The sequence below is a fragment of the Pygoscelis adeliae genome, unplaced genomic scaffold (genome assembly GCF_000699105.1).
Source record: "Pygoscelis adeliae isolate BGI_AS28 unplaced genomic scaffold, ASM69910v1 Scaffold232, whole genome shotgun sequence".
NCBI lineage: Eukaryota > Metazoa > Chordata > Aves > Sphenisciformes > Spheniscidae > Pygoscelis > Pygoscelis adeliae.
In genome coordinates, this window is record NW_008824473.1 from 2,100,049 (window position 1) to 2,119,003 (window position 18,955).

The window sequence follows — 18,955 nt, forward strand, 5'->3', positions numbered from 1 at the left end:
ATTAAGTGTTGTCCACTACGAATAAAAAGGAAGGGGGGGAGGCACAAAAGATGCTTGAGTCAGACTGAAAGACCACATTTACACAATGCTATGTAATTAATGGCTGAGTATACTCATATTTTGAAGTCTAAAGTTGCATTCAAATTGGACAAGCTATGACAATATTCAAATACATGTAAATAAAAAGAATTCTAGTTTCATACCTAAAGTTGTAACAAAAAATCTCATTGTGCAGTTCAAATAGTATTTGCAACATCGAAGTTCACAGCAGAGAAGCACAAATTTCAGACTTAGGAATATAATACGAAAGATCATGGCACTGAATCTAGGAATATTTTCAAGCTCTAGTTTTACTCGGGATAGAAGAGTTGCCAGTTGAATAAAGTTAACTGAATACTGTACTTTCCAGCTCCTTATAAACAAGGCTCCACATCATGCAGAATTTCTCCAAGGAAAGTATCTGAAAGGCAAACTATGGTGGTTGTTTCTCACAGCAGTAAAAATAAAGTAGTAGATAGAAAAGTAGGTATATTAAAAAGTTCTTACACAAAAGGCATCCATCCTGGTTTGATTTTGTTTATAAAAAGGCACTTCACATATTGCTAAAACTCTGATAATGTACTTATCCTTTTAGTTTTTCTGTTAGAAGAATGTATTTCAAGGTGGTTAGCATGAGTATTGCAAGAGTTCTTTATACAGTGTTTGTCTGTTACAAATTTTATAATTACATATAGTATCTTACACCATTTATTTGGAAGAAAAGATTCATGTTCAAAATAATAGCAGGTCTTCATACAACACTTCAGTGATGATGGATGATCTGTCATAAGCAACACATCACCTGTAGTGAGTTCATGCTAATAAAATTAGCAGTGAAAATCTTTCAGAAATTAGTCCTTAGTCTTTTGTTTTCCTCTCGTAGCCTCTCAATTTCAGCTACTAAGCTTTCATTTACAGAATATCTTTCAAGTAAAGCGTGCATTTCATTCTAGAGAAAAGAAAAAAGGCCCAATCAGCAGCTATAAAGTTAATTACTCCAGTTTTAGACTACCCATTTTCATATCCCTTTTGAAAATTAAATAACCTAGATAATACCATTTTTAAAAACTTTTGATAAGAACATTTTTTTATGCTGACATACAGTTATTTTGATCATTAATACATTAGTGAATATTTTATCAAAGGATATTTTTGCACTTCTTCAGGATGAGAATCTACTAATGCAGGTTCCATTAAAATGTTCAGTACCGAGACAGGGTCTTTTTAATGCAGATCAAAAGAACAAAGATTCATAAAAAGGTGAAGCTAAAGAACACAGAACACAGTTCAGTATGCAAGCAGTGAAGCTTTCTATTTGAATTCCATCCATCTCCTCCTTACCCCAGCTCTTGGTCCTTTCCAAAGGACAGCTGAATTTGTTTCCCTTTTGTCTTTTTAGGACTCCTGAAATATGGAATTCATGATACCTACCCAATGTATATCTTCCCTTTATTTATCAAACATAAACCAGTTTAACGGATTCCAATTCATAGTTTTCCCCTCCTTCACATCCAATCCTCCCTTTCTTGCTCTTAATAAGCAAAATTGATTTTCAGTTTTGAGAGAAGAAGTTGGCATGCCTTGGTATTACTGAAAATGAAAACTGAATATATTTCCCACCATGCTCTTTGTACATACCAACTGCATATGGAACTGCTTGATCATCTCCACTTGCAAATTCACAATATCTCGATGACATGCTTCTCTGGGGGAAGAATTTCAAAAGGACAATGCTTAGTTCTATTTAGGAGGCAGTAATTCTCTCCAGTCCTCAGCACCCAGAACTTCATACTTCCTCACTTTCGTAACACTGTGAAACAGGAGTCTAAAAACCTTTCAGCCATGAAACGTACTCCTGTACCACTTATTTTCTGGAATACTTTTGTTATGACATTGACTTCCGTAAGTACCATTTTTTCACCAAAAAAAGACTTAGGATCTTTTCTGTTCAGAAATATAAAAATATACATGGTGATATCGAGATTCTTTTTCCCCGCTTGCAAGCTGTAAACTTCTCTCATTTTTACCATTCAAAGCTGATTTTCAATCCCTCGATCACAAGTATCACAGAGAAAGATATTTATCTCTAACTGAAGATACAGCTTTTCAGTACATCACTTTCAGCACTCTTCTGTAAGAGGGCCCAAAACATCAACTGTGGTAAGTGATACATTATTCTCAAGCCCACAGAATGCTCCAGGTTAATCTACGTAAGAAGTAGTGGCAGTGTTGTCCGTGAATGGACAAATTCATGTCAATTCATGGACAACTATTCCACACTACAAGAACCAAGCTTGGAAATACCCTCTCAACACTGCACTAATGCAACAGTTCCAGACGCTGAGGAATAACAAGGACAACAGCTCACAAAAAAAGCAGGCAAGCTTCCTCAACAGCGCATCACAGTCCAATCGCCTGAGACAAATACTGTGCTATGGGTACCAATGGCCCGAGAAAGTAAGGCATTTCTTAAGTAGACACACATGGATCTTATTTCATTCTCCTTTCCTAAAACAGATAGCAAACCCAAAAGGAATATATTCTTCACTTTCTATTTCCACAGGTTATTGTGCTTCAGAACTCCTACTGGAGGCAATCTTCTTTGAGTGTATCGAGCATAGATGCCAGCTGGCAGCTTAGAAACCCAACGATGCAGGTTATCTCCCGAAGACAGGAAGTTCAAGAAACAAGTAGCTTTTTGGAACCAAATGAGTTATATATTCCTCCTGGTCCTTTTCTAAGGTCTTTGTTTTTCCCCCCATTACTTGAAGAGGAATGGATTTCAGGCAAGAGCGATAAAAATCCTTTCCTCAGATTCCAGAGTATGAAAGGTATTTATATCAATGAGAAGATTGCAATGGCTCCCTTCCCTCTTACTGACCTCAGTACAAACAATCTTTTACATTCAGTTTGAACGAGGCTGGTGAGGGGTCTGGAGAACAAGTCTCATGAGGAGCGGCTGAGGGAACTGGGGTTGTTTAGCCTGGAGAAAAGGAGGCTGAGGGGAGACCTCATCGCTCTCTACAACTACCTGAAAGGAGGTTGTAGCAAGGTGGGTGTCGGTCTCTTCTCCCAAGTAACTAGTGATAGGACGAGAGGAAATGGCCTCAAGTTGCGCCAGGGGAGGTTTAGATTGGACGTGAGGAAAAACTTCTTTACTGACAGAGTGGTTAGACATTGGAACAGGCTGCCCAGGGAAGTGGTTGAGTCACCATCCCTGGAACTATTTAAAAGACGGGTAGATGAGGCGCTTAGGGACATGGTTTAGTGGGCATGCTGGTGTTGGGTTGACAGTTGGACTCGATGATCTTAGAGGTCTTTTCCAACCTTTATGATTCTACGAAGGTATCCACAATTTACAACTGGTAAAAGGGCCAGCAGAGCCTTCCAGCCACTCCAGGAAGCATAGGTCAGAAGAGAACCACAATCTTTGAGCCTCCAGATCTCAGATACTGGAAGTACAAGACTGCCAAGCATACCTTCCAACAACTGGGATGCCTGAACACAGACTTTAAAGAAAAAGCATCTGCAATCCACAGACTGCATTTTAAGTCATGTGAAAGTTACAGTTTTTAATCAGATGTATGATTATCGCCAAAAAAATCCCAGGAGAGTTTTACTATACTATATTCTTAAAGACATTTAATAACATTCAATGTATTTTTCTGATGGCAGATACAGAACAGCCATAGCACACGGACCTACTAAGCTAGTTTTGCATTGCTTTTTGTCATCAAGACAGCAATACTTCCCCTGCCCAGCGATCCTTTTCCCCTCCACCATCTCAGTCAACCTATTTCATCTTATACATGGGTTGGGAAGCGATCCCCTAAATACAACTCTCTCAACTGCTCCATCTCCTTCAAACTCCACTCTAAATCCATGCTAATTTGACTTACTTCTTTCATGACAAGTGGAACGTTAGTTAGATATCAAACACAAAGTAACCTGACACCAACCATCACTTAGAGCAGAGACATTATTTTAATGTCAAGCTTCACCAGTAGAAATACTGTGTGTATTTTACCTTATACATGCCAAGCTAAAAAACAATCAAAGCCAATACAAGTCAACTGTCTACATCAAACTCTCCACAATGTCACCTTCAAGAGAAATTTCTCCTGCTGGGACAAGAGATCAGCAGGGAAGGAAAGAAATCAGCACAAGGCTTCATGAAAGCAGCAAGGACCTCATTTGCAGATAAATTTACCATCCGAGAAGTATTCAAACACTCATTCTGAAAACACGTTAGCAAAGCCATGCATTAACAACCCTCAGAGACATCAGTCTAATTAGTCATTGGAGCTATTCAAAGTAAAAAAACAAGTTTCATACCTAGATTTCCAAGATTAGGGCTATTAATGGTGTCATTTTCTAATGCAAGTAGAAAATATGTTAAAGCAGATGCTAAAACATCCTACTAAGAAAACATATCATCGAAAACAAAAATGTTCTGCACGAATACCAGTACCTGAAGTCATCCATTGTTTCTTGTATCATATTCTGAATGAAGTTTATTTGGATTGATGTCAGAGGTGCATTTGGTCTGCTACTCCCAATGGTTTCTACTATTTTTTCTGACAATGAACTGGCAACTCCAGCAGTGACAGGTGATGTTATCTTTGGACCTTTACAATTAAAAATAAAATAAAATAAATAATAAAAAAAATAATCAGCATAATGGAGTACAAGAGGGTTTTTTATTTGTCGTGAGGCTTGTCAATATTTTATCTCAAATATTACCTAGTAAAAAAAAATTTAGATTTAGAATGAGTCTTTTCAGAGACAACTAAGATGTTCTGGGACAGCTAACTGGATTTACAGAAGAATCAAGGTTGGATGTTCTGTTTTAATGCTAAGGCCATCTTATCAGGTTTCATGTCAGTTCGCAATCAACCACACCTAAAACTGAGCCAAAATGATCAACTTACTTATTGAGGTAGTACCGTTTACTGGTAGATCATATGCAGGATGGGCCTGAATAGTCTTCACTAGTCTCTCATTTGTATCAGGAGCCTTTACAGCAGTGGATGATGGTGGAGGACTTAAGGTTACAGATTCTGCACTTGATGAGCTCGATTTTGAAAGCTGACAATAAAAATATTTAAAAAAAAAAAAGATGATGATGAACTCTACTTATTACAGTTACCTAACTGCACTTGAAGACTAAGTTTTCAGGAATGCACTGTCAAACATTTTTGTTTTTAGGAATCTACTCACAAATATATGCTTTTCATTTTCTAGTAAGACATCTTAAAAATTGATTGCTAAAATATTCAAAATTGCCTCAAATGTGCACACAAAGGAGTGCAAAAGGCAGGGGCCTCTTAATTTTCACATCAAACATTTTGTGGCGAAGTTATAAACATCATTCCTAGCAAACTCAGACTTCTCAAAAGCAATACAAAAGGAGCCAGGGTCTCAGCAGAAGCATATCAGAGATAGCTCAAGAAGGAAGAAGAGACGGAGATGGAGAATAGGGAAATAAGAGAGGGTGTAATTGAGGGTGGAATTGACCTAATAAATGAAACAATCATACTGGCGCAACCAACTAATCATCATTCTTGATCTTCCAGAAAAATCAAAATATTCCTCAGGCTAGCCCAGTTTTGTTTCCTGTGAACTTTTGTAACCTGAGCTTATTTAAAGAGAAATATCTTGCATTGCTGAAGGCCAACGCACTTAAACTGAACAACATTTTACAGATTTGTGTCAATAGTGTGAACAGAGTTGCAAAATAAGATTAGCTGGGATGCTACTAAGGATTTTTCCTTCAAGTAGTAGTATTCTGTCAAGATTCTAAAAAGACTATTCATAACAAGAATTCGTATAGTATACCTGCTTTAAGACTTCTTTAGATTCTTGTTTCCCAAGATCTATTTTCTTAGTGTCAGTCTCTGGACGTTCTTCCTCTTCTTTAATTGGAGATCCCAAAAGTGCATGTAATGGGCTAGACCGTATCCCTTGTGCACTACTGCCCACTGGGTTTCTTTTTACTGGTAAGGCAGTGGTGAGCTGTGGGAGAAAATCCAAACCCAAAAGGCAGGACTGCAAATCCAGACCTGAAAAAGAAAAGGGAAGGGTGAAACACACAGGTCAAAAACCAAACACACACACCAAATCAAACCCACAAGTAAAATGCCTGCATACCCACACAAAACAAATAAACAAAAAATCACCCAAAAATGCACCCCACAAAAACTAAATCCTTAAATCCAACTTACACTGTCACTGTCCTTATGAAAGTAATAAAGCATGAAAAGCCTCCATATATCACTATACATTGCAAAAGGGAAAAACAAAATCACTTTAGGACCATACTCTTGGATTTCCTGTTACCATGTTGTGTCTTAGCACCTCAATGTGTTAGACAATTTCCAGAAAAGTTCATTTGTTTCAGTGTCTGCTTTCATCTTTTATTTTCAATGGTATGACAAAATTAGCATGTAAGAACTAGCGTAGGCCTCCAAAGGCCTACCACTGACAAAGAAAAATATACTGAAAGCATGTTTACCATCTCCTTTTCCTTGAGGATCTTCATTCGCTTTACTTGCAATAATATCTACAAAGTACCAGAACATAGACAAATTAAGTGTTTATTAAATTAAACCTACATCAATATTTGTATCATTGCATCGAGTTCATCATCAAAGACAAATACCAAGTAGGTGCAGCGGTCAGTAACACACAAATGTCAAAACGTCATGCTATATGCAGATGAATGATGCTTTAGAAGTTTCAGTATTAGCAACTTACCATCTCTGACTGGAGAAAACACATCTCCTAAACTACTTCGACCCAAATCATCAAAATTATTTAAATCAGCACTTTTCCCATGATCTGTTTCTTTAGATGGAATCACATCCAGGCTGCAACTATGGGGAAAGCCTTAAAAGGACAATAGCATTCAGTTAGCAATTGAAGTTTTCCAAAAATAACAAACATTATCCCTAAACAATCTCACAGTAAGCATGATGGCTGGTAAGTCCAGCAAGCATTTTAGAACCTCCTATACATTCCAGTTAGAGGGTCAACTTGAACTTCCTCATTTGGGCTGTCATCACAGGTGAATATAACTAAAAGCTAAGATACGTGTTAACAAAAATAAGATACAGTTGGATTCCTTTCCTCTTTTTAAAAAGGAGAGGTGTCAAACTGGAGAATGCACTCATTTTCAGATAAATCTACATGATGGATGCAGCAAATTTATGGTGTATCAGGTGAAATGAAAACTAGTGAATGCACCTTCAGCTAAGAAGGTGATCACATTCAGATGATCAAAATTTAAATCTATTCTGCAAGAAAAGAAATCTGCTTCACTGGGGCCATTAAGCATTCTAAGGGAAATTCTATGAAACATTTATTTTAAATCTTACCTGATGTTAGGATATTCTCTGCTTATTTCTAATATTAGGAAATCAGACTGGGGTTACAGTTGCAGACAAAACAAACTTGTCCCTAGACCTTTCCCCACTCCACCCTCAAGCCCCATCCCTGACCCAATCCGGGGAAAAAAGTTAACTTTTGTATGCATGGTAGCAGGGACAGTTGTCTGAAGAATGGAAGCATATCTTAAGTACAAAAAAAACCCAGTAGTAATTTAAACTACAGTTTTTAGATGAGGAATACGTGGAGAAGTGAATTGAACTGCTAAGATAACCACCTGAATCACTTTCACAATCTACTATGTTTGAAAACCAGATCAGCACTGTAAGCAAGCCGCTACTCTGCCCTCACTGAACTCCTAACTCTAAAAGTGCCTAAATTTTGTTTGTATAAGTTAAGATCTAGGCAAAGAGCATTAGTGCTGTGCAATACATAAATCAATCTCCTATAAATAAGTCACCCATACAGATAAAAGCTTTACTTCATACCTACTTTAATTAAAAAAAAAATAAACAAACCGCTGTTCATGAAACCTGTAACTACTTCTCTATGTGGGATTACTTGTTCAAATGATCCAAATGTGACTGGATGACTACAATTTATCATGTCCAAGTATTTACATAAACTGGGACTTGAGTCAGGTTTAAAATTTCACTTTTAAATGTATTAATATAGCACGTTTTCCATTCCTTCAGACATGTCAGTTGCGACACATACATAGGATTGCACTATGCTAGTTAAGTAAATACTTGGCGTACTGAGTCAAATGAGAAGCGCAGTATCAACCTGTGCCAGAATCTACAGAGGATCTACATGGAAAAAGCAGAATATAAAATAGGGCAAAATGTCTTTTGCATATTTTTTACTACATTTAGATTACTGGGAATGGGTAAGTACCTACACCAGAGGACGGCTGTTAAATAGATGTTTATGGGAAGCCAGCTCAAAGTACATCCAAACTTCTCCTCACATTCTGACTTCATTTATACTTTTGTATTTTAAAATACCTGTGGCAAAAAGCCCCAGCCTGTTTATAAGCTGAATGAACAGATGTTTTTTTTGTTTTAAATATGCTATCAGATCACTTTACTGAATGACCTTTATTTCTCCAAAGTTAAACCCCATAATCAGGGTTTAGAAGAGCTTCCACAAAACAAATGCAGTTTGTGGTCTCCCATCCTTTCCCATTTTTAAGTTTAAAGCCCGTATCTTCTGAAGTATACAGGGGTGTTTACTTCTAAAGTGAACATTCAGTTTAATGAAAAAAATATTTGTTTTACCTGGTAAGCCTTTATTTTCTTAAAACATTTATTTATTATGCATGGTCCTATTTAAGGGGTAACAGCCATTACATCTTCAAATAAAGATAATAAATCATACATTTTTAACTGAAATAAAATTTTCCACACCATTCAGTAACGTTGATTAGGAACACTTCTTGCATACATGGGAAGCATTCTATTCCACCTCGTACTTCACTGCGTACCCAAGGGAGGTCATTAATACACATCCCTATGGACTGTAGTGGCTTATTGCCTAATTACTGCTGCTAAATGTATTTCTCCTTATTTATAAAGGGAGAGGAAAAGTGCTGTTGCATTAAAATGGATTGAGGATTTTTTCAAGAATCAAACTAACAGTGTTACTGATTTGACCATATTTTCAGAACTCTTGAATTAAATAAAAATTTAAGAGTACATTTCACACAGTGGCAGAATTTTAGAATAATGCTCAGAATCCTTATAAAGAACTTGTTAATTTCAGAAGCATAAATAGCAAGAACAGTTATACAACTAATCATACTTGCAACTATATTTAACATCTTTCCTACCATGTGATATTGGAAACATGCCTCATACAAAAATACAGTTCAGTTCTCACTTGGGTTTTTGGACTAGGTTTTTTTTCCTGTGTTTTGTTTGGTTAGGTGGTTTTTTTAGATGAGGTCTGTTACTCCTGTTTATTAATAGAATTACAAACCATTAGCTCTGCATTCCATACAGACATAGTGTAAGAAAATACATTATGTACATAAGGATAATCTACAAGTCAGAATGCAAGAGACAGCCCCACAATATCACCATGGAGTTTTCTCCTTTAAAGTTTAAATACATACTTTTGCTTCAAGTCCAGAATCTTAGACTTCACAAGTCTAAAGCTTGTAGTAGGACCCAATTTACTTCCCACAGTCTCATAGTATGTCTAATGCAGTAGGGGAGGGAAAAGAAGGTGCAGATGTGCGTGCACGTACACACAGTTCTTTCAAACAAATGCCCTTCCCTCGGTGAAATTTTTATACTGTAGTGGTCAAGGCATGAAATATTCCTTCCATCTTCTCATTATGCCAAATACGATTTTAAGAGTAGGAAGAAGACAGTACCTGTTTTCTCCTGAAGAGCATCTCCCTTATTCTCATTTGGCAGTGTCAGATGAGATGAAACTGTTGCTGATGCTTGAGAGGCAATGTTTTTGATGCCAATATTTTGAATTCCTCCAAGATTACTACCAGCTTTGACTTCTACTCTTTTGGATACAGGTTTATTTGAAGAACCTGTAAGGTTAGACTGAAGAAAAAAACAGAACAAATTAAGAGAAGTTATTATTCCCTCAGCTAAAAGTAAATATATAAGCCAATATTATTTCTGTTTCAAAATACTAAAAAAATTCAGTTCAAGTTGCAAAGGTTGCCTAAGAGATATTCCTTTACAACTATTAAAAAAAGTATCTTAACGTAACTTCAAAGAACACAGCAAACGTCTGTATTACTATATGAATACTGTGTGGACCTGCAAAAGAATAGCAACAGAACTTAAGGTAACAATGAAGTGACCTGGCACAAGCCAATTTCAATCCTAGGCTTAGGCAAAGGAAAAATAAGAGATTACATTACTAGGGACTCCAAATTGTAAAGGAATAGTCAACCACTAGCAGCAAGTGTGCTGGAAGAAGAGGAAAGTCTCAGAGCAGTAAAGAATCCACTTCAAAGGTTCTCTCCATCTCCACTGAATGGACGCATGGGGTTTCTGGATAGAGTAGAGCCTAATTAAGTCTTGGAAAAATCTCTTAAGCCTTCTCTATTATTTAATCAACTTCTCCACTGTTTGCATGTCCCTGCAAAAGACCATGCAAAATACCTCAAGACAGGCAGCTGTGTCTCCTCCCCTTAAGTGGAAGGGCCATTACAAATCTTTCTGCTACTGCCTACAAATGAATCCAAGGTGCCACAAACTCATCTGCAATGGCAGCATATTCACGTCAGGAAATTTAAGACTAAAGTTTCACTTATTTATACATCGAGGCTATGGGTGGGGGGAATTCCACATTAAAACCCCCTAAAATGGCACTTAAGACTGAGCAGTTTGTAACTTCTGTGTTGGTATGAACCACTTTTGTTGGCATCTATAATGCTTAGAAATTGAATACTAACTTTTTTAGAACTTAAACTTATGCTTTGCTTTCACTGATCTGCATATTGAGCAATAAAAAGGAAAGTTTTTTTACCTTGGAAAAAGTGCTACTGAACTGAAGGCGTATACATTTCACACAGCCTTTGTGAGCGATAACTGTTTTCACTGGTGACGTCAGTTGTCTTAAGTCATACTGGCAGATTTTTCCCCGGGAACATCCTATAGCCAAAGTAGTACCATCAGGCATGAAGTCTACTGTTGTCAGAGGAAAATCAGCTACTATTGTTGTCAGTAATCTTCAAACAGGAGAAAGAACAGGATAAAGAAGCTTTTAGAGTTCAAAAGTTAGACTTTTCAAAACAGAGTACCTAAAAAAAAAAAAATAAAAGCTTTCATAATTCAGCTACAGGTCAGTAGTTCCACCTCTCCAGTGCCAAGTAAATTCAGTGAAATATCTTACGGAACAGTGGATTAGGCTTATACTAAGTGTTCATGCTTAACAAATTAAAGACTGCACATGCCCCAAAAGATTTCACCAGGACAGGACCAAATTGCCTTCATAACAGCAGTTCTGACACCAACGTTATTCACTGGTATCATCATTTCCAGCAGCAATCATACTACATACATCCTCTAACATACATCCCAAGCCTGTCAACTCTAACCTTCCCACAACTCTAGGAAGAACCTCAGGTCCTAGTTTGCATCCTTCTACTACACCCCCTCCAAACTAGAGCCAGACTCCTGCTTTTATTCAGCTAGAGTGAAAGCACAACCCACACTAGAACCGAAGCCCCATGAAACCACTTGCCATCCTACCCTCTCTACTACACAGCCCCATCACGTGTGCCACATACTTCCTGCTTTTGCAACCAATACCCTCCCATATATAAGGCTCACTATCTCAGCAACACTGTGCATCTGACCACAGCTATGTCTTGTACCTTCAACTAGAAAAACAGGCAAGCTAAGCTCAGGTGGCTGCAGGTCCTCAGGCTGTACTGCCCCTCACAGAAGCTAATTCCTCTGTATCAACAAGAAAAGCCCATACACAAGCACTTGGGAGAGGTCACTCACATGTAGCAGCTCAATTAGTTCCCACACGCCTTTTTTTTTATCGTTTGTTTGGGGTTTTTTGTTTGTTTGTTTTTTAAATAAAAAAGCAAAAAGGACTATGGGACAGGTTCTCCAGTAGCAATATGCCAACCACTTCAACCATTCTGAATGTGGTCTGAATTAAATATTTCATGTCATAGTTAGGAGTGTTTTTTCAGTTTATAAAAACCAAATAAGGATCCTAAAAATCAAAAGGTCTTTAATATACTCACTTTTTACTTGAAGTGTCATAGAGAATAATTCTTTTATCCAAACCTACAGTTACAAGCAGCAGCTTATTGACTGGAGAAAAGCAGATTTCTGAAGCTGGTGCTTTATGAGTATTTTCAAAATTATGATATGGGTTCTGGCTATTTACATCCCACAGAGTTACATTTCCACTATCAGAAACACTGCCCAGCAAGGATTTCTTAAAGGATGAATATTTCAAGTGTCGAATAGGCTGTAAAACAGACATAAAAATAAATTGTAATACCACTATTAAACACCATATTAAATTATTTTCTAAACACACAAACAAATTAGGAATACAGATGTTACATTAAGTTAAAGTAGTTTACAAAGGCTGTCTACTTTAAAAAATAAGTAGTCGTAAAAAAAAAAAAAAAATGTTCACTTCACATTACAATGCCATTTTTGCTGTCGGGGCCAGACTTTTTTGGCTTTTTGTACCAGTATGGGGTACCGTATGAGCTGATGAGCAAAATGAAGGGGAAAAAAAAAAGCCTTCTAGAAAAGTTTCTTGATTTTTCAGCAAGTATCATGCCATCATACACACTACAAAAAAAACCCAGACCACATCTAAAATTAAAGGAGTAAAAAGCTACATTATTTCACTGATTGGTTTCCTGCCAAGAATGTTAAACTTAATTCCCCTCCACTGATTTTAAGTACTTGGATATAAGCCAATTTGATGACACACAGATTCCAGAGTCATGCAAGTATGTAGGTCCTGCAGAAGAACAGTCTTCACGCTGTGAGCTAGGACCACAGAAGGGGATAATACGCCTGTTTTATCACATGCAGCCTTGCTATCACAGAACCATGTAATTACAATATTCATGTATTGAGTATTGTAATTTAGTATTAGAGCAGCGAGGTTCTGAAAGATCTTCTGAAGCAATATGGTGGAAACAACATACTTACCTGCTTCTCAAAGGCAATTTAAGTTCCTGTATTACATGGTTCTGTGATAGCAAGGCTGCATGTGATAAATGGAGTTAAATCCAGTTGGCGTTAAATCCAATGCTCATACAATAAAAAATTACAATACTCAATTTCCAGATTAATTTTATTTATGACCCATTTGCACTAATTCACTCCTATGACAATAACACCCTTATACTTAAATTGTTTCCCTAACTCCCCAGTGCTGCTTTTCCCTGTTTTAACGAACAGCCACCTCACCTTCTTTCAGGCTTTATTTTGCTATAAATAATAAGCGAGAGACAGTCTCCTAAGACTGGTTTTTCAGTACCATCACAGTCTCTTTGTAACTCTCCCAGTTTGAATCTTTCTTGAATATGGACAACCAAAAGTCTTATATGATCGTCAAAACATTTTGCTACTGCCTTTACAAAGGCAGTAATGCTTCATCCGTTTTATACTGTAAATACTCGTCCTGACATATCCTAGACTGCATTTTCTTTTTTGTGATCCAATCTGTTTTGGCTGCTTATTGCCATTTTATGATCAAGAAGCCCAAGTACTTCCTTCCCTTGGGAATTTTCAAATCCTAGTCTAATAGGTCACAACTGAGGCTTTTCGTAAGTCTGGTACCTTGATTTCTATACTGTCACAGTTGTTCTCATGTCTATTATTTCAATCATTTTTAGATACTGTCACAATCCTCTCTCTTACAGGCAATACCTTCCAACTGTGTCTCCTCATAGGTCTACTTCTCATATCATAACCATTACTGAAAATATTAAACAAGATTAACTATTGATAACCCAAACAAATATTGTTCTTTCAATATTACCTACTGTCTTCTTTCCTATAGCCAATTTCTTACCCATCCTCAATTCCTTTCTAAACCTCCATCCTCTCTAACATTTTCTCACAAGGCACTGAATCAAGTGCTTTACTCAAGTCCAGACGGATAAGAGCCATTACGTTTTATTTGTCTGAAAAGGCTCTCAAAAAGCTATTATATTATTCTAGTATAATTCACATCGCAATGCACTGTACTGGATTTTATCCTATTTCTCTCTTTAACTTCATTTTAATAATGATATTTGTTGGTTCATATGCCTCCAACGTAATTTCTAGCACTTGTATTGCATGTCTCACTGGAAGCCTAATTGCTCCACAAAAAAGTGGCACCCTCAACTGCATATTCAAATAGGACAGAAGATGACCGTTTATAATTAATATGGTCCTCTACTGGACATGATGGAGACATTTTTATCAGCATTTTTCAGTTGATTTGCATTTAAAAAAAGAAATATTGAGAGACTCGGAAATAACAGCTTCAATTACATACATGATCTACATGGGAAACATGCCTGTCCCTCACAGTTCTCTCACTTCTTCACCTCCAAATACCTTCCTTACTGCCCTAGCATCTGCTCACGTTCCATTTTCTCCCTCCTCTGTCCTCTTGCCCGCCAAGATTACTCTCTCCTAGCTCTCCTCATACCTCCCTTGCCATCTTACCAAGCCTCCGTTTCATTTTCTCATTTTTCCTTCTAATCTCACAGGCCCAAGGTGAGTTCTCAATTTTTTTTCATATACATACCTTCCCCATATTACCTCTGTTCCCCACTTCTCATTAAAGTCATGGAGTTTCCTCAGAGCAGCCTCACAGTTTAATTTCATGTTGCCGATGAAGGAGGTGCGAGGTGTGGGGAAGCTCCTATTCACTCCTCACTTTCACTGAATTAGGCTAGCAACAAACTTCACTTGCAACAATGCAATTGCTAGATCAGACTCAAGGAACAGAGGCACTTAAACCTCTTAAAATAAACACTTTTATGAGACAGTCAAATGCATCATATTAGCATCCCTGACAGTATGCTACATGTCCAAGATTCAAATTCTTGCCCAGACAGCTGGAGGCATGAAAGAACCTCATTTCTGAAAGGCTGCTTGACAAGACAAAACCAAAAAATTTCTCCTCCCAGCAGCGAGTGATTTAATTTGAAGTTTTCTAAAAAAAAAAAAAAAAAAAACCAAAAAAAACAAAACTTTATTTGAGAAACATCTGGGTGAAAAAAATATAGCTTTAAGCTTAGCACGGTTAGAAACAGCAGACAACCAAGCCTCATATGGGAAAGCATCAAGTATTAAGATGCAGGTGGTCAAACTACATCACTTACAATAAGTCTTACATACATTTTCCTCATTTCCCACCCCATCCATAATCAAAGAGCAAATTAGAAACTGTATTTTAGAATGAGAACAGGCTTCATGAAGTAGCATTCTTCATGAAGTAGCATTCTGTCTTTATCTTTAAAATATTGACTCAACTCTACATGAATTTTATGACAAAACAAAAAACCAACATGCCCTCCCCATCCACCACAGGAGACAGATCCAGGATAATCTAATGCTAGGCATAAGTCTCTTCCAATTAGTTGAAACCAAAAGTTATCTCCTTTATAATATTCCTTCTGCTGTAATTCTCAAGTTATTTTTCCAGCCTTCTCCCTCTGATTACATTTATTGCCAAAGAGGATACTAAAATCAAAAATCATCATGATCAACTGTGTGTTCACAGAGAAAATGTTACCTTTTATGTCACTGAATTTAAAAGGATACACAGTTAAACAATAATGTTATGTGTTATTTGAGAATAGTCTATTTTCTTCAGTTCCTTTCTTTCTTTCCAGTTCTTTTTACCAGACTTCTTCCCTACTTCTAACCCCTCTGTACCTCTGCAAATCCTAATTCTGTAAACTTTCTTGAGCTGTCACACATACTACTCTAGATCAGATTCTATCATCTATTTTTAATTTCAGTACGTGTTTATCTATCTTTCTTCTTCTTTCTAATGTTTTTGTCTATCTTAGTGACAAGAAGCTAACACATAGTCACAGTCTTCACCAAATAGTCTTTAAAAAAATGTTTATTTTTGCTTGGCATGATGAAGTCACACAGAACTTTAGTACACTCATAGTCAAGTTTTTCCCCCAAAGAAGCTGAACTTCATTTGTCATCTCCTGTCCCTTTTCTTAAGTTATGGTTTAGAAACAAGAGTTCTGTTACTCAGATTTTGAACACTACGGCCTCCAACTCAACCTAGCTGAAAACAGCCACAATACAGTTCCTTGGCCTTTGTACTGCCAGCAATAGGAATCCCAAGCCTAAAAAGAGCATACAACCCATATGGTTTAACTGCAAGGTTTACTAGTTACAAGAAGAAAAAACAGCTAAGGATGTAGGAGACAAGTTAAACATTGGTACTTTTCTGAAAAGAAGCCCGAGAATGTTTACAGATTACAATTTCATCCACAGAATCAAATGGCAAAGGTGTGGGACACATTTCATTGGGAAATAACTGACCAGGCAAGCTTAAGTATCTTTATCTGAATTGGATCTAGGGGGATATTTAAGATACTTGCTTTATTTTAAGTCAGCATAGCTGTTCACTAGGTGAAACTCAAATATGCTTAAGTAAATGTCTGAATAGAAGTGGGAAGAGGTCATCTGTCTTCTAATGATTTTAGTCACTAGTACTAAAATAATTTCAATATTATTAGGACTGACACAATTATTTGGAAAGAGTCATGTTTTGGAACTAGCCTGTCAAGACTGGAAAAAAAGTGCAAATACGAAGTAAGTTTCACTACCTCTTAATAACTACAACTCCTGATGATTCTCTGGAAATTCTGCGCATACAGAACTACCAGAAACACGTTTAGCGCAAGGTGCTGAACCCACAAAAAGAAAATTAAGTCCTCTTTGGAACCTTTTACCAGTCAATGTAGCACAAAAAACGATATACATCTTTTCGCCTTAGCTGTGATTGGAGTAGATTTTCTGTAGAAAATAGACGTACATTTTATCTTTAAGCTTCACAGTAAGACAGCCAAGCAAGGAACAGTGCACTTCAGAAAATGGTTGGTCCATTGCTAAGAAAGACTAGTTACACTTAGGGTTTTTCACCATTGGAAAGCAAGTGAAAAGCCCAAAACTACACCAAAAGTAGTCTAGCGTCATTGATTACCTTATTTAAAGATAGTACAATTTCTTAATCTCCTTTATACCTTAGTGAGCCTTATAAATGCGAAGGCGGATGCAAACACAGTTGATAATCTTCAGCTTTTAAAGCTATTTCACTATATGGAGTGACCAGAACTCATCACACTTCTTTACAAATCAGCCAGCTGTTCAAACAACTAAACTAAATCCTGTTGCTAGGAGAATAGCACCAGGCAGTGAAGACTTGAACAAACATTATGTTTCAAAACAAACCTTAATTCATCCTCACAACAGCAAGCAGATAAGAATCTGGTAGTCTAAATGAATACCAACAGCAAAGACAAATTATGGGATCTGCAAACAACTCTGTGCAAGAAATCAACTCTAATAAAGCACAAAGGTGTTTCCAAATCAAAATCAATTATTGAATATAGGCCAAAACTCATATGAAAAGAAAATTGTTTAAAGTCACAGAAAGCACTGCAACCTTGGGCTATTCTACTACTTGCAGAGCCTACACAATATCAGAAATTAACTGGCAAGGAAACTACATTCCGTCATGTTGAATCAAACAGAGACAAGCTAAATTTTATAAGGTTAGTGTGACCTCACATTCCCCAATTGTAAAAAAAGTTACTAGGGAGTGGTGACCCATACTAAGCCAGACAGCTAGTGCCAGGATCAAGCAGGACAATACACTGTGTATCTATTCAAGCTTACTCTTAGAAAACCGGGCCCCTAAACTATAAATCAAGTAAAGGCTTTTTTAAATTTAACAGAATTACACAAGTCTTCAGATATTTGCTTCACTGCACAATTAATCCTGCAATTCTCTACAAGTACCAATTAAAACCCAAAACCAAAAATAAAGCTATTTTTGCACATAAAAGATAATTTTTAGGATATAAGATAAGCTGATAAACGAGGACATCCAAGTAGCCATCCCATTACACAATTATAGCTCGATTCCATTTTAAATTAAGGCTGCAATCAAATAACTGTCCCCCTTTGGAAAACGTTACAGACCCTTTAGAAAGTGAATAATAGCTCTGTGCTTGCAATTACTTTAACACTTCAGATATCTTTATCCATCTTAAAGGTCACTCAGCTTTACAGTAGGCCTCTTGATTTCATCTGCCAAAATAGCTATTCACTGCATCACTTATTCCTAATCACTTTTTGGTGGCAAGAGTTGAATATATCAAACAGGTTGATGCAAATCATCCTCATAAGAATTTCTTCATTTCCCAATTAAATAGCAGCATAGTCCGCACTCTGGATATTCACCTCGGCTGTGTAATCCAGCCATGGATTTCCCTGTAGCTCCTGCCTCACATCCACATTTTTCATAAAATCATTAACAATCAAATCAGAAAAATGAACTGACTGTATAGATGGATTTATGAAAGGCAGGTCCTGCTTGACTAACCTGATCTCCTTCTATTACAAGGTGACCCGCCTAGTGGATGAGGGGAAGGCTGTGGACATTGTCTACCTAGACTTCAGTAAAGCCTTTGACACTGTTTCCCACAGCATTCTCCTGGAGAAACTGGCTGCTCATGGCTTGGACAAGCATACTCTTCGCTGGGTAAAAAACTGTCTGGATGGATGAGCCCAAAGAGTGGTGGTGAATGGAATTAAATCCAGTTGGCGGCCGGTCACGAGCGGTGTTCCCCAGGGCTCAGTATTGGGGCCAGTTCTGTTCAATATCTTTATCAATGATCTGGATGAGGGGATCGAGTGCACCCTCAGTAAGTTTGCAGACAACACCAAGTTGGGCGGCAGTGTTGATCTGCTGGAGAGTAGGAAGGCTCTGCAGAGGGACCTGGACAGGCTGGATCGATGGGCCGAGGCCAACTGTA

The 18,955-nt window shown here is 37.3% G+C and overlaps 1 protein-coding gene across 1 annotated transcript in view; it reads right to left on the reverse strand.

Annotated features, from left to right (window-relative positions):
- Nucleotides 1-459: 459 nt before the first annotated feature.
- Nucleotides 460-18,955, reverse strand: part of NEDD1 (neural precursor cell expressed, developmentally down-regulated 1) — a 26,073-nt gene continuing 7,577 nt past the window's right edge. Inside the window, exons 5-14 of the mRNA XM_009321306.1 lie at nucleotides 12,161-12,390; nucleotides 10,927-11,128; nucleotides 9,806-9,989; nucleotides 6,796-6,927; nucleotides 6,554-6,601; nucleotides 5,878-6,101; nucleotides 4,971-5,127; nucleotides 4,511-4,667; nucleotides 1,678-1,744; nucleotides 460-988 (exon numbers count right to left, since the gene is read on the reverse strand). Of these exons, the coding sequence (XP_009319581.1) occupies nucleotides 884-988; nucleotides 1,678-1,744; nucleotides 4,511-4,667; nucleotides 4,971-5,127; nucleotides 5,878-6,101; nucleotides 6,554-6,601; nucleotides 6,796-6,927; nucleotides 9,806-9,989; nucleotides 10,927-11,128; nucleotides 12,161-12,390 (1,506 nt within the window). The 3' untranslated portion in view covers nucleotides 460-883. The remainder of the gene's footprint in view (nucleotides 989-1,677; nucleotides 1,745-4,510; nucleotides 4,668-4,970; nucleotides 5,128-5,877; nucleotides 6,102-6,553; nucleotides 6,602-6,795; nucleotides 6,928-9,805; nucleotides 9,990-10,926; nucleotides 11,129-12,160; nucleotides 12,391-18,955) is intronic.